The sequence below is a fragment of the Prunus dulcis genome, chromosome 1, assembly GCF_902201215.1.
Source record: "Prunus dulcis chromosome 1, ALMONDv2, whole genome shotgun sequence".
In the NCBI taxonomy this organism is placed as follows: Eukaryota; Viridiplantae; Streptophyta; class Magnoliopsida; order Rosales; family Rosaceae; genus Prunus; species Prunus dulcis.
Genome location: NC_047650.1, coordinates 5,883,830 through 5,899,533, shown reverse-complemented (window position 1 = coordinate 5,899,533; position 15,704 = coordinate 5,883,830). Strand labels below are relative to the sequence as shown.

At 35.4% G+C, this 15,704-nt stretch overlaps 1 protein-coding gene and 1 pseudogene across 1 annotated transcript; one reads left to right on the top strand and one right to left on the bottom strand.

Annotated features, from left to right (window-relative positions):
* Window positions 1-999: 999 nt before the first annotated feature.
* On the bottom strand, window positions 1,000-1,326 carry LOC117628624 (annotated as a pseudogene).
* Window positions 1,327-2,504: 1,178 nt separating this feature from the next.
* On the top strand, window positions 2,505-3,910 carry LOC117615783 (spermidine hydroxycinnamoyl transferase). The gene has a single exon (XM_034344938.1). The coding sequence runs from the start codon at window positions 2,534-2,536 to the stop codon at window positions 3,896-3,898; it is 1,365 nt and encodes a 454-aa protein (XP_034200829.1). The 5' UTR covers window positions 2,505-2,533; the 3' UTR covers window positions 3,899-3,910.
* The last annotated feature ends 11,794 nt before the right edge of the window (window positions 3,911-15,704 follow it).

Here is a 15,704-nt window from a genome sequence, read left to right as displayed (position 1 = left end):
GAGATTCGAATTCGGAACCTCTTTCAACATTGAGAAGAGATCTGTTAGTGTCACTAAACTAAAAGCTAGTTTGTGTGGTATATATATTTCTAATTATGCTGCTTTGCCCAAGAAAAATACAGATTTTCTTCCAATTATAATATGCACTGATAAATGTACAGAATCTACACCATTTCAGGTTTTTAAACGAGAAAAGTAGATTTAACCATATGGAAGCACTCTAGATATGGCATGGAATTTGGATTTTGTTTATATATAGATCCGTTTTTTATGGCTGTAGATATCTTCTCTGATTTCCTTTCATATATGTCACCGTGATGTTTTGGTGCCTTTGGTTCTATAAAAACACACACGCTTTACAAGAAGTGACAATCATACGAAAAGCAAAAAAGAGCCAAAGAAGACAGTAATTTATCCAAGATGGCTAAGCCCTCCTCAACCACTTATTTCATTCTCCTCCTTGCGTTAACCACAGGTGTATATACACTTATTGTTCCTAAATCTTGCCCTAATCTCTACTTTCTCTTTTAATTGAATCCACTGTGTGCTGGTCAATTTATCATTTGGCTTTGTTAATGCTAATTCCAATTCATTATGGAGATTCAACGTTACTCTTTGGTACTTTCCAGAGAATCGAACTCTTGACATATCCTAAACATAACTCATTATCCCAAATGCCGTCCCTCGCCAGTAGTACTTGGGCTAACCCAAGGACCTGATATTGAACTTTTTCTTTTCTTAATATTATAAAACGACTCTAAATGAGATGGAAGAATGCGTATGGATTTTTAATAAAGGAATTAGATAATAAAGCAAGGATTTTCCAGGCAAGAAGAGAGTTAATTAATCCATTGCTATATATGCCTTTTTGCAGTTTTTGACAACAAGGTAAAGGGAGACTTATGCTCTGAGGTTTTGGGTGGTTGTCTTGACTGCCAATCAAGGTGTGAATCCCAATTCAATTCAACTTGAATCGATTCAACATATCACATCCTCAGCTTAGCACCCGAATACGCATAGACACTCATTATAAGGATAGATAATATTGTAACAAAATCCATAACCTTTCAGAGGTCCAGCAAATCTCATGGTGCAATTCGAATTGCAACATTGATAGTTGCAGGCAAAGCTGCATGGACCTATACCCAGATTGCATGTCTTGTATTTTGGTGGCGGTTGAGAGCATTTGTAGAAGCAATTGCATGACGGAGGATCAGAGGTTTTATCACAAACCCCTTAACCACGAGGATGCTGGGACTTACGTCTTTTCTTGCAGCTTTTATCACATGCTCCCAAATCTTCAGAGCATAAGTCTCCCTTAACCATGTGATCAAAATGTAATAAAAATGAGATACCAAAGTCAGCACAACTTTCAACAAAATCTACTAGTTTGTTTAACTGAACCATCAAAATGTAATAAAAAAGTAATCCAAGTAATCAAATTCATTCTATTTTTAAGATCTTATTCTCGATTCTACTCACAGTCTAATCTTTGTTAGAATGTCAATATCCAATTCATAATCAATTGGTAATTGGTGCGGAGTCCCAAGATCTTTTAAGCATTTACGCTAGCCTTTCATTTTTCGATAAAGGATACTCTCTCAACACGCCCCTCATGTGTGGGCTCTTTTAAACCTAACATATGGATATCACAAGGTTCAGCTGACCCTCCTCATCATGCCTTAGCCTTTATTATCAAAAGGAAATGTTTGTGCTAGTTACTATAGTGGGGGCAACTTTATATAAGCGATGATATTGTGGGAGAGACTCTACTAGATGACTTGTACTCCAACACTTGGTGAAATTTTTCTCCTCTAGCTAGATGGAAGGTTTGGACCAAAGCCACCACACCTACCTTCAAAACCACCAACTCATCAATCTCTCTCTTGCGCAAAACATGACAAGATCAATCAAGTAAGTACAGGAGAGATGATATTGCGTGCGCATCTTACGTACTAAACAGAGTTATAAATATTTTCGCGCCGCCATTGTGTGGGCACATGCACTGTTAGGCCAAGCACGCAGATAATCAGGCTATGATATATATATATCATATTAGATTGTGATAATCCAACTCAAAATCACGTTAGCAATGGATGAATATATTGTTAATAGTCTTGAAAAAGACTATGTCAGGCTTCGATCTTTCGATGTGCGATATAATACTCTTAATAGTCTTGACATAAACTTGTGAAAGGTTTCTGGAAAGCAGAGAAAGAATCGGATTGTAGTTAGTTATTCTTAAGTTTTTGTCACTATTGCGTGTTGCACTTTTTTTTGTTAGCCCATCCCAAAGTGCTTTAGTGCATTCCAAATGAAATCAGCTGAAATTGTCACTTTTTAAGGGAACTACCACTCATGTGAAATCTATTTTCACCTACTTCACAGTATTTGCGGCAACCAAATGAAACCTCTTCTTTTTTCATAATTTTCTCTTGTTATAAATCGGGCTTATAAAAACCAATACCATATAGTCTGCCACATCCACTAAGAATATCTGTACATGCCACTCAAATTTTCAAAAAGCAAAACAATGGTGGTGAAAATCAAAGGCTGCTATGTACTGAAACCCTCTACACCAACGTTGCAAGGTACCCTAGCTCTCTCAGAATGGGACCAAGTTGGCACCATAACTCATGTTCCCACTATCTACTTCTACAAACCAGACCAAACCTTTGCCGCACAACCTGACACTATAGCCAACATCCTCAAAGACTCATTAAGCCGTGCACTGGTGCCATTCTATCCTCTGGCAGGTCGATTGCGTTGGATTGGCGGTGGCCGTCTCGAGCTCCATTGCAATGACATGGGGGTTCCGTTCATTGAGGCTGAGTCTGATTCGAAACTCGATGACTTTGGTGACTTCTCTCCTTCTCCAGAATATGACAATCTTATCCCCACTGTAGACTACACCCTCCCAATTCATGAACTTCCTATATTGCTTGTACAATTGACTAGGTTCAAGTGTGGTGGTCTTAGTCTTAGCTTGACTATTTCACATGCTGTTGTTGATGGGCAAAGTGCATTGCATTTCATTTCTGAGTGGGCTAGGCTTGCAAAGGGTGAGCCAATTGGAGTAATGCCATTTCTGGATCGAAAAGCATTTCAAGATCGAACACTCCCAGCTGGAAATACTCTAGGGCTTGACCACTCAGAGTTAGACCATCCACCCCTTTTGCTCGGCCAATCGGATAATATCGAGGAGAGGATGAAGAGGACTACTGTGGCCATGTTGAAGCTTACCAAGCAACAAGTTGAGAAACTTAAGCGAATGGCAAACGAGGGGAATGATTACAAGAATTCTGGCACTAAGCGGGCTTACACACGGTATGAGACCGTGGCAGGGCACATATGGAGATGTGCGTCTAAGGCTAGAGTTCACAGAAATGAACAACCTACTGCGATGGGGGTTTGCGTCGATTCGAGGAGTCGTATGCAACCCCCATTGCCCCAAGGATACTTTGGAAATGCAACATTTGATGTGATTGCTACAAGTCTTGCTGGCGACTTAGGGTCCAAGCCATTAGGGTATGCGTCGAGCAGAATAAAGGAGGCAATCGAGAAAGTGACGAATGATTATGTGCTGTCTGCCATTGATCACTTCCGAAACCAGCCGGACTTGACTAGGTTTCAAGACCTTCATGCTCTAGGGAGTGATCAAGGGCCTTTCTATGGAAACCCTAATCTTGGGGTTGTGAGCTGGTTGACACTGCCTATATATGGGCTTGACTTTGGATGGGGAAAGGAAATTTATATGGGTCCTGGACCGCATGATTTTGATGGGGATTCCTTACTACTTCCAAGTCCTAATGGAGATGGTTCTATAGTTCTGGCTTTGTGTCTACAAGTGGCGCATATGGATGCTTTCAAGAAGCATTTCTACGAAGATATTATATAAATAACTTGTGCCAAGACCAGATATATATTGTCTACGTTAAAATAAAGAACAGATATATGCAAAATAATATAATTACCAAGTACTATGGCTTTAGCCTACATATATCAACTTAATTGGTCTGTATTGAGAAATTATTTCCCTAGTTAATTGTAATTCAAATAATTTTAGTACACAAATGGAAGTATCATAACCCTTTATAATTGTAATTGGGAAATTTGCATGAATACCATCTCAATTTTTAGGCATGTGTGCCATTACCACCTGAACTTTTATTTTTTTATTTTTAAGCACCTGAACTTTGTAGAGTGTTGCAATCCACTACCTACATCTAATTCCGTTATAATTTCCGTTAAGTGGAAGGTCGTTTTCATTAGTTCACTAAAAAACTAATTTTAAAAAACATAGTTTTAAAAATAAAAAAGAAGGGATATAAAAGCAGAGACAGAATGGAGACTCTGGCAGTGTTTGGCGGAGCAAGTCTAGGCCTCATCATTTGGCCCGCGGGCTCATGGCCCGATGGGGGCCCGCCCGGCCCATCAAAAAAAGCCCCGCCCGGTCTGTTATGGGCTTTGAGATGGCCAGGCCTGCCTTGGGCCTGGCTAGGCTTGGGCTTGGGTGTCTAAAGCCCGGCCTGGCCCATTGGCCCGCCTGATTAAGCCCAAGAAAGCTCGGCCCGGCCCTGCCCGCCCATAAAAACCTGGGCCGTTAGGCCCGCATACGTATATAATTATGTATAAATAAGAGTTTAGGTTTATGATTATATCACTTAAATCACATATATAATTTGTTTCATTTCATTTACTTTTATTTACTTATTCCTAGTTTATAATTGGATGATTAGCACATTAATTTGTGTCAATTATTAATTCAACAATTATATATATGTATATATATATAAATAAATAAGATGAACAACATATCACATCACCAAATATAATCATATCACGAAACATAATTGTACCACCAAATATAATCATGCTTTTCTTATACACATCACCAAATATTTACATATTTATTCATGCCATCCTTTAAAAAAATATTTTTTTTGATACTTATTATTTTTAAAAATTATTTCTTAAAACGTATTACGATCTAATTATGTAATAACCTCAAAAATAATACTTGGTTTTATTATTTTTGTGGAAAATTTTATAAGTTGTATGACTTTATTGGGTGTTTTATGAATTTGATTTGATGTGAAAATATTGGAATCAAGTGAGTTTAATCTCAAATTTGGACTAAAATGCCCTTATGATTAAGTTTATGATTTTTTTTAATGAAGTAGGGCCCGTTTAGGCCCGGCCTGTTGGGCTTAGCTAGGCCCGGCGCGATGGGCTTTCTCAAGTCCGGCTCATAGGTTAGACTCGGGCTTTGAATTTTCTAAAAAAACTCAGCCCGACTCAGCCCAAACCTATTAAATTTGGGCTGAACTAGCCCGACCCGGTCCATTGACGAGCCCTAAGCAAGTCCATGTGTTTCCTCACCCTTCAACGCTCAGCAGCTGAGAGAATCTGCAGCTTATCTTACGACCACCACATGAATAACCGTTTTCTCATATTTCCCATCTCATCCTCATGCTAAAAGCCTCACCAAACCTCGCAACTTTCTTCCCCACTTGGCTGCTTCATTGGAACAAGTTGATGAGACATACAAAATGGTGAAAGCTGATGGTGTTCAGCATGCACTTGTGGGAGAGATAATCTCAAGGTTTGAGAAGAAGGGGTTTGATAATCCAAGAGACAAAAGCAGAGTGTTTGTGGTCGGGTGTGGTGGGGGAAAGGGTTTAGGGTTTAGGGTAATGCGTATAATTAGGTTTTTTTTTAATTTTTATAATTATGTTTCTTTATAATTCTTTTTAGTAACTTAATTGACGGAAATACCTTTAAATTTAATGGAAATTTTAACGGAATTTGACATAAGTGTTGGGCTACAACACTTTACAAAGTTTAGGTGGTTAAAAATAAAAATTAAAAGTTCAGGTAGTAATAACGCACATACCTAAAAGTTCAAATGGTACTGTTCACCCGTTTTCGCGTTTAGCTCCTGTGATGGAAGGGCGAAGTTCCCCACTGGCTTGGAGACCATGTACTGGTCAAACAAGTCAGCTTTCTTTGGTGTGCGAGCGTGCCACTGCTAGCAACGTGAATTCTAGCAGACTTCTTTTAGAAAAGATAACTTGCGCCCCAAGTTACTGACTTCTAAAACAAACGATTGTGAATTTGGGTGAGGAATATCTCCCAAGTAAGTTCTTTTCTTGCCTTAGACTGGTAAGGACTTTCACAATTTATCTCAGTATCAAACGGCTGTTCTGGCCAGAAGTGTTTGATAGAGGTGGACTGTTCAGGCAGAACTGCCTTTTACAAGATAATAAATACACATATTTAACTCTAGACAAGTTAAGAGACTGTCGGAACTTCGTTTCCGCTTGAATGGAAGGTTCCGCTGTAGGCTGGACTGGACATATCTGGGTTGGTCCGTACTGCTTTGTGACTTCAAATGCTAGGCTGACCTGCAAATCGATACCAAAGTTGGATTTTGGCAGAGCTTTACGTCTTCTTCACGTTTTGTGAGGCCTTTTGAATAGGCAGAACTGCAACTTCTCCTGCTTGGAAGGGACAGAAGTGGCTATTCTCGATGGTCTGATGAGCTAGGGATTATACTACGAGAGTTGTTCTGCTTGAACAGGGCTCTTCCTGAGTTTTCTGGGGTCTCCACGTTTGTGAAAACTCAAACTCTGCTTGTCTTGGCTTTTGCTGAACCAAATTTGTAACGAGGTGTCTTGTTCTAGAAGACTTGTTTTCTAAGTCTTGAACCTTGGAATTCAAGTGAGCTCTTGGCTTTTCTTGGTGTTGTGTTTTTTGATTGATGAATTGAGTGTGTTCTTCTTGCCTACTTCTGTTTTTTTTTTATAAGAGATTCTCTCTTGAAGGTGATTTTAAACTTTAATAATGGGCGGCAACAGATCTCTCAAAACGTAAAGCAGGAAAGATTTTATCAATTATGGCAGATAGGTTCCCAGTAGTCTTTTCCATAGCAATCCCTTCCCTGGTTTCTTGGGCGGCTGTTTCTTTGTTTTAACCAACGCCACCGCCTATGCTTCTTATGGCGGTTTGGTTTCTTTTGTGTCTCCTGAGTAATTCCTTGTTTCCCGTTCTAACTCTGTAATCCTTTGGAAGATGGCGTCTCGTTTTGGAGAGAAAATCTCTGAATATAGATGGGGTCTTTTTGATTTTCTGTTTTGGCAGTTTTTCAGAGACGTCCCTTCCCACATAAAGAATTTTTAGTTGGAAATGCTGACTTTCAAAGCTGAGGTAGCCACGTGAATGTGTTTTTAGTCTTTTGGGCTTGAGTTTTAAACAAATATCTTCGTGGGCTGATCCTCAAAGGCCCAAATATGGCAGTTTTCTATTTTTTGGGCTTTCTGGGACTGGGTAAGTGATTTCATCACGGGCCTGTTTCTGGATCTTTTGGTATGTTTAAATTTAGGCCCAAACAGGTACTTATGTAAATTTCTCATTGTAATTATACTACCAAATTCACAATAACTATACAAGTCTCAGGTCAACCGTTCGAGCTTATGATTCTTGGGCTCAAGGCCCGAGGATCGAGTTCATTCGGTGATTGAGGTTTGGGGCTAGACTTCAGAATTTTAAGGATCATGGATGGATGAGTTTGGGTCATAGCCTGCAACTCAACTATGCAGGGCAGTAGGATTGCAAAATAAGGCCCAAGGCAAAGAGTATAGAAGTCATTCTATAGTGAGGGTCTTATTAGATGAGGCCCTATTTCTTAACTATTAGTTTGATCCAACAATTAAGAGATAAGATCTCGTCCAATTTTTTGGTTTTTTTTTTCCTTTACCTTTGGGGAGGGGGAAAGGAGAGGAGCGTTTTAAAATGGTAATAAAACAAAATATAAGATCTAAATGGCATAAATTATTACCACAGATATTCTTCCTCAGAATTGACACGATATAATATGAACAAAATTATTGATTAAGGGATTTTCCATTAAAACCAGAATCACATTTATTATTTCTTAATTCAAAATTATTTTTTTGGGGTCAAAATTTCTTAATTCATTATGACACTCTTCACAGAAAGTAAACCCCCAAAATTCTGTCATTGTCTATAAATAATTAAATACCAAACATATGAACCCCACAGCTACAGACATGAAGATGGCTGCTTCTCACATCATCATTGTCCTCGTTGTATTCACTGCAGGTATATTTTATCAGCTGGGCTTGCATGATTTCTGCATGTGTATATGGAAGTTTTGCTGTCTTTTTTTTTTAATATGTTTGCACTTCCAACTTTTATTTTCATGCTTTGATTCTTCTTTTGTTTACTCGATCGAAAATCACCCCAAATCAACGAACAAGAGTATGGGTGCCTTGCCTTCTACTATGTGGCTTGACGATCCAAATTGTTTGTTGTTTATTTTATGAGTCAATTCTTTTGTTTATTTGTTTGCTTGTTTTTCATTTGCCATTGAGAGTAAAATTCTACGAACTAATTCATCTAGGATGATGGTATTAGGGACCCTGATGCCTATAGTGAAAGGTGACATTTGCACAGAAGATTTGGGTGCATGCGATGATGGCTGCAATTCAAGGTGCACATCTGCACATCCTGGGGCTAAGGCCGGTTGCGATTTGAACAACACCACCCCAGTTTGCAGATGCTACTTCGACTGTCCACCTCCAACTCCACCGCCATACTCAAAAACTTGCAAACTGAGTTTGGGAATATGGGGAGAAAACTGCTCTGACAAGGACTGCAACTCAGAGTGTGCTGCTAAATATCCTGGACCCCAACAAGGAATGGGGTACTGTTATAGCGTTGGAGCTCCTTTTTATACTTCTTGTTTTTGTCAATACAAGTGTTAGCTTTCAGCAGCTTGATTGATTTCATTGTCGCCAACAAAATATTACCATTCACTACTTGTTGGCACCTGTTGCATATTTCTGCTATTTATAATTATTTATTTATTTTGAATTCGAAATTTATTTATAATTATTCTTAAAAAATTATTGTGAAATGTTATGTTGGTTCTCTTGTTTTTTTTTTTTTTTTACACACATATATCATAGAAGCTTGAACCCAAGACCACTTGGAAGCATGCCAAAGGAATAAGTCAATCCAACTAACACCCCTTGATTGAAAAGTTATATCGGTTTTGTTGAAGTGAATAGTCGTAAATTTTGACTAAAGGGTTAAGTAAAAGTTATATATATAAAGCTTTCATAGAGGGATCTCTCAAATAAGCTTATTTGAGAGACATACTTGTAGGGCTCACTTGGCATTGTATTTCACTAATCCAAACCGTCTGTTTTTTTAGAAATCATTCAAGCATCATCTCTATAAAAAATCACTTGAATCCAATATCATTTGACCACTCAATTGAGTTATTTAAATTTTAGCACTTTCTTGAAACACTGTGTTCATTGATTTTGTAGGACACTATTGGATGTTGAAATGATTTCCGATTTGTCTAATTTTTTGCAACGATGATCTATGAATGTAGACTTAAAAAACAAATGTTTTGAATCATTGGAAAAAAATTCGTAAAACACCCTAAAGGTGTCTCTCAAATAAAATTATTTGATAAATCCCTCAATAAAAGGAAACTATATATATGAATTTCTATTCCTTACTGCATCGATAACCCAGTGTCTTCTCTTCTTCTTCCTATCTTAGTGCTACAGAGGAATTTGACTCTAAGCATTGTGTATGCCAGATTAATTGCACTGAATCGATTGAAACCAAGTCGATTGGCAAATCAATTTGGTCGGTGCCGGTTTTGGGATTTTGGACAACTGACTTGGTCGGTTCGGTTGGCGACGCGGGACTCTCGATTTTCGAACCAATTCTTTCCCCAAACTACTTCACATACAAATGCAACGGGTATATGGAAAGTACAAAAGGAAGCACGTAACTAGCCAAAAAAGAATATTTAACAAATATATATGAATAGTATGTTAAGATAATAAATTCTTTTTGAATTTGTCTTTTACAATGTGTTTCGTTGTTATATTTTTATGCACAAATTCTCATTTTTAAATGGACCACTCAAAAGTCTATGAAAGTCATTTGAAGTCTATAAAAATCCATTGACCTCGGTGGTAGAAGTCCAACAAACTCCACAAAGAATTCAATCAAAATCAATGTGACGACTATAAATGTCAATATAAGAATCAACAAACTCAGCAAAAGTTTAAAATTCATTGAATGATAATATGGATACGGCATGGTTAATAACATTTATTCTTGTATATGAGGTCTTGTGTTGGATTCCATTATCTTTTACGTGTCACTGTAAATAATTTCATAATAATTTTTAATTTGTTATTATAAGAGCAGTTCCATCAATTAGCTAGAGCTGAGGCAAGTGGGGCCCAAGAAGAAATTAGCTAGGACTTTGTGGTAGTGAAAAAAATATATGTGTACGAAAATGTGAAGAAATTAACTTTAAAAGAGTAAAACTTGAAATTCGGCAACTTTGTGGTAGCAAAGTGAAAAATATCCACACACACATATATATACACACCAAGAGCTTTCATTGAGGGATCCTTCAAATAAGTTTATTTGAGGGATACCTTCATAGGGCCCACTCCATATTATATTCCACTAATCCAAATTGTCTATTTGGTAGACACTCATTCAAAGATCATCTCTACAAAAAATCACATGAATCTGATATCATTTGACCACTTAATTGAATAATTGAAATTTTAGTACTTTCTTGAAACACCGTGTTCATTGATTTTGTATGACACAATTGGATATTTAAACTTTTTCCGATTTGTCTAATTTTTTGTAAAGATGATCTATTAATGTAGACTTAAAAAATAGATGATTTCGATTGTTAAAAAAAATATTTGTAAGAGACCCTAAAGGTGTAACAAATCGAATAATTTGACCAAATTTGAGCAATTCCATTCTTAAACATTGGGAGGTCATTTCGATGATATTTGAATCTCAATATTATTCTATATGTTATTTTATATTTTCTTTTATAAACATTTGAAATTAAAGTAAATTAGAAAAAGAATACAAAGATCGATCATTGTTGGCCAATCTGATCATGCCTATATTACAAAACTGGCTCCAAAGCCTGGCTTCCTTGGCCTCTAGACATTGAAAATGAAAATTTATGAATGAATTTTAAATTATTTAAGAAGATATAAAATTGTCTCCTACGTGGAGTTTTTTTTTGGGTGTGGTGTGTTTGGGCCACTTTTCTACTATGGTGCCATTCCATGTGCAATGAGTTCCCTCTTATCGATACTCGAAAATAATCGTCTTGCACCTCGGAAGCGCATATAACGACTTTTCTGGAATGCTTGTAGAACTATGATTAGTACGAGAAAACATATTATGCTACTTTCAATTTGTACAGGCCATTTCATGGACACAAACTAGCATGACTTTATAGCATGGAAAATATCCAACTAAACACATTGCCAGTGACGAGTTCATCTCAATTTCTAGATAGTAAGATTTATCACCATACAAAAACTCCACTAGCATACTAGTTTGAACTAGGAATCACTGCATAGAATACTAGCTAGAATCTAGAATCCAACGAAGATTTCTCAATCCTATTCATACAATTACCGGAATCCATAACCTTCATCATGTGTTGCCCTCTCCCTTATCTTCAGATGAATCCAAAGTACGTTTCTTCATCATCTCGATATTTTCAATATTATAGCAATATTATTGTAATATTTTGGTCAAATGTTGTTATAAAAAATAATAGTTTTCCTCTTTCCGTAAAGCCAAATACAAAATATTTATATTATAAATAACATATAAACAAATTGGAAAGTTTTGAAGGTATAATGAAATTGAAGAAAACAAATAAATAGGTAAGTAAAAGGAAAATAAATAATAAGTAAGAAGGTGAGTTTGGTACGGTGAAGCACGTCAAAGACGCTGTCCTAAAGCCTTTGTAGCCTCCCTATGTGCAGGTACTGACGGTCTACAAGACTCCAAGATACGACCCCTTGTACACAAACTCAAGATCCGCTATGAGCACATTCACAGACAGATATAGGTATCCAAGTCACATAACCATTGCCCAAAATAATAATAATATAAAGTAGAGAATATATGTAAAAGTAGACAAGGAGAGAATTAGAATGTGTATGCGATATTCTGATAATGTATTGTGTGTTATTGTGTGTATTTCAAATGTGAAGGAGGAGTGGCCTTTTATAGGCATCCAAAAACATGTAACCTTCACCAACCATAAAAGTTCACCAACCAAAAAATTAAGGCATTCACCAACCAGAAATAAAACCTAAATATTAAATATTTATAACCCCCATAATAAATAAAATAAAACAGCCAAAATAATTAAATAAATAAAATAGTTAAATTTTTAAAACCTTTTAAAATTCCAACAATCCCCCACAAGGTTTTCAAAATTTTACCATGACAAAAAAACAGTGAAAAATATATAATATATATATATGGGCAATATAATACTATGTAATAGGTGTAGGTGCCTTCCGGGCTTGAACCTTCACTTAGTGATGATAGTCTCCATTTGAGGAACCTGAGTGTACACAGTATTGAACTCGGCACCTTTGATCAAACTTCAACATATCCCACACATAGTATTAGTTGAGACTTGGATGCGGGGTAGCGCTATTTATGGCCATGCGCTAATCTTGATTCTCATGAGAGTTACTAGAGAATAGCCCAATTCTCATAGTCGCGGCCTCACGACGTCTCTCACTTAGGTGAGTTCTCCAAGAGTACATGTGACCTGCACCCTGCGGGATTTTGCCCGCCTCGAAACTCATTCAGGGATAAATCCCTTCCTAACGTCACATAAAATAGCACTTTTGCCTTAGGGATGAGCAGAAGAATATCTCAAGGATATCTCCATAGTTTTATGAGTGCTATATGAGTCACGCAATATGGATTGTTTCTACCACATTGAACTTCCTTCATGGGATCTCCAATCACAGAAGTTGGGTTACCTCCCTAGGTGACTCCCTTATGGGCTTAAGCACATCCCCCTCGACATTTTGCATTAATAGCCTCCTCCACGAGGCATGCATATCAAAACTAGCCTTCACAAGGCATATATAATGTAGGTCATGTCTTTGTTCTCCATTTTAGCGCGCTTTAAACCTGCATGTTATTAAAATATTTCCTACACAATCTTGCACACAAATAATTAATGGATTTCACCTCAGTATAATTGGAAATTAAATACGCATTGGTATATAGTTAAGTATAATGGAAATACATCATACATTAAATCTTCTGATCAAGAGTACCTCTCAAGTCCATGAAACTTTGAGTACACCTGCTACCACTTATGAACAACAATATAACAATTAATTCATTAAATAAATTTAACTATAAACACTGAGTATTTCAGGATACCCTTACTCCCTTTTGTGCACTCCAAATGGTTGAAATCATGATCACATATCCAAGTTGAAATTGTATCTTGTCGATTCTCAATATGAACCTATAAGACAATAAGAAGTCTCTACCAAAATTTTATGCCAAAATCATCATTAGTTGCAAATATTTTCGTATCAAATTGAAGATAAATTAGTCTCATAATAAACTTGCATAATGAAACAAATTTCATATATGTTTGCCAATAAAATATAAAAAGTATTATGTCACTAAATGAATCTTTCCCATGAGAGCATAAAGAAATTGAAAACACACAAAAATATGGGAAATAGAGAAGGAAATGAATCTAATATTTTCCAGCATAAAAGCAAAAATTGCTTAATGTTACTAACAAATTAAATTACAGTACTAAAGTTCCCATTTAGGAAAATTCAACTTCCACAAATTGGTCCACACGTTTTAAAATAAAAATATTAATAATTATCGAAACACAAATAACATAAGCATTGAGCGTTAATTAAAATAGAATAAATCTGAATAAAGGAGATATGAAAACTTATATAATAAATGTACAAAATAACTTCAGTTTTAAAGAGGTAATCAAATCACTCAAAAACTGGAATATTAAATTTTAAAAAATAAGTATTGATATTAATTTTGTATTTGAAATACCCACAAAAATTCCAACAAATACCCACATAGTTAAGGAAAAACTCAACCCCCACAAATTAAGGGAATTCTCAAATATGTGAAGACTGTGCCAAAATTTCATTTATTTTTAAATTCATAAGATATGTACTCACAGTCATCTTGATAGTCATTGTAAATATAATAAAACCATCGAAAGCCTCAAAAGAAAAAAATGCCTCAAAAATTTAGGGTTTGAAAGCCTTACACCAAAACTCAAAATTAATGCCACTTACAGTGATATAATTTATTATTTCATTTCAGTTTTCTCAGGAGGATTCCACAGTGTACACTTCATGGCAATTAACTCAATGTGACATCTGTCAAGACTTTATAATCAAAAGAACATTAGTTCACTCAATATATTTGTATCAAGATTAACTCAAGTAACTAATATGAAGGATTGCACAATTGAAATATATAGGCGTTGGCAACTTTAAAAAGAATCCAAGGCATTAAAACAAAGATGTAATTAAATTGCATAAATGATTAGAACATTAAAGGGCAATAATCACCTAACAATATCAACAATTTTACTGCCAAAATAAAAGCTCTAAATGTCATGAAATTGACATTAAAGTTTTGAAACTAAAGCTGCATAAATTAAAAAAAGAAATAAAATCTCGTAATTGAATGTGAAATGCAAAAGCTTCCAAAAGAAGTTAAGAGCAATTAACTAATTCTGGAATCAAAAGGAGCTAACGTCCAAGGTGTTAAAGTGATACATTTATCCTACAAAAAAAAAAAAACATAGGTTTTTCTCCCAAATTCAAAGCAATGACAGCCATCAAAATAAAGAATAATTAGGCTCAATAAAACTTGCAATAATATCACATAAATTCTTTGCACGTTTTTGCAAAAATTAATAGATATAAATGAAAATAAGAATCAATATAAAAATTGAATACACAGATAGGCCAAATCTAAAACTGACGCAATATTAGATTTTGAATTCAGAATTAAACTAAAAAAAACTGTTTGCACCTTTTTTCTTTCAAGAATTTGAAACCAAAGTAAGTAGTATACTACACAGATTTGCAAGGATGCAACAATTGAATATTCAAATCAAATTTATCTTCATAAAAGAAAACTTAATTGTCTGTTGACCAATAATGCTTTATTCCTTCATAATGCATTAAACCACATAAAGATAGTGTATAAAAACCCAACATTAAAACAGTAATTTCAAACACTAAACTTTAGTGCTAAGAATATATTATAATTGCTTCTCACGTTGGTATGAAGGACTTCCAAAAGTAAGAACAATAAAATGATATTAAGTCCAACAAAAAAAATAAGGGACCGTTATATAAAAGAAGATTGATGGCAACCAAAATGAATGAAGGCAATGTAAAAAGGCCCAACACAATAAAATCAAATATATATACTTGTTCTAAATATATATATATTTGCTTTGAAATTTCAATTAAAAGGAAAAAAAGATCAAAGATTTTGAAACACTTCAACGTTTCGGTTTTAAACACTTCAACCATTCAATATTGGATGTTTCAACGTAAATTAATTAATGAGTAATAATAAAGTAATCCGTAATGAAACAATAGAAGCTATTTAAAACAAACAGTAGCTTAGAAAAACATAGCTCACTTCAATATATATATTTTCCATTATTTCAATGGTCATTAATTAGCTTTTGAATGCTATTAACAATTTTAAGATTCTGAAATATATTTTAAAAACAATTGTGCTGTAGAAAACGGACACACCAC

What these genes read in the sequence shown, in the direction of transcription:
- LOC117615783 (XM_034344938.1), top strand. Translation starts at nt 2,534, where the DNA reads ATGGTGGTGAAAATCAAAGGCTGCTATGTACTGAAACCCTCTACACCA.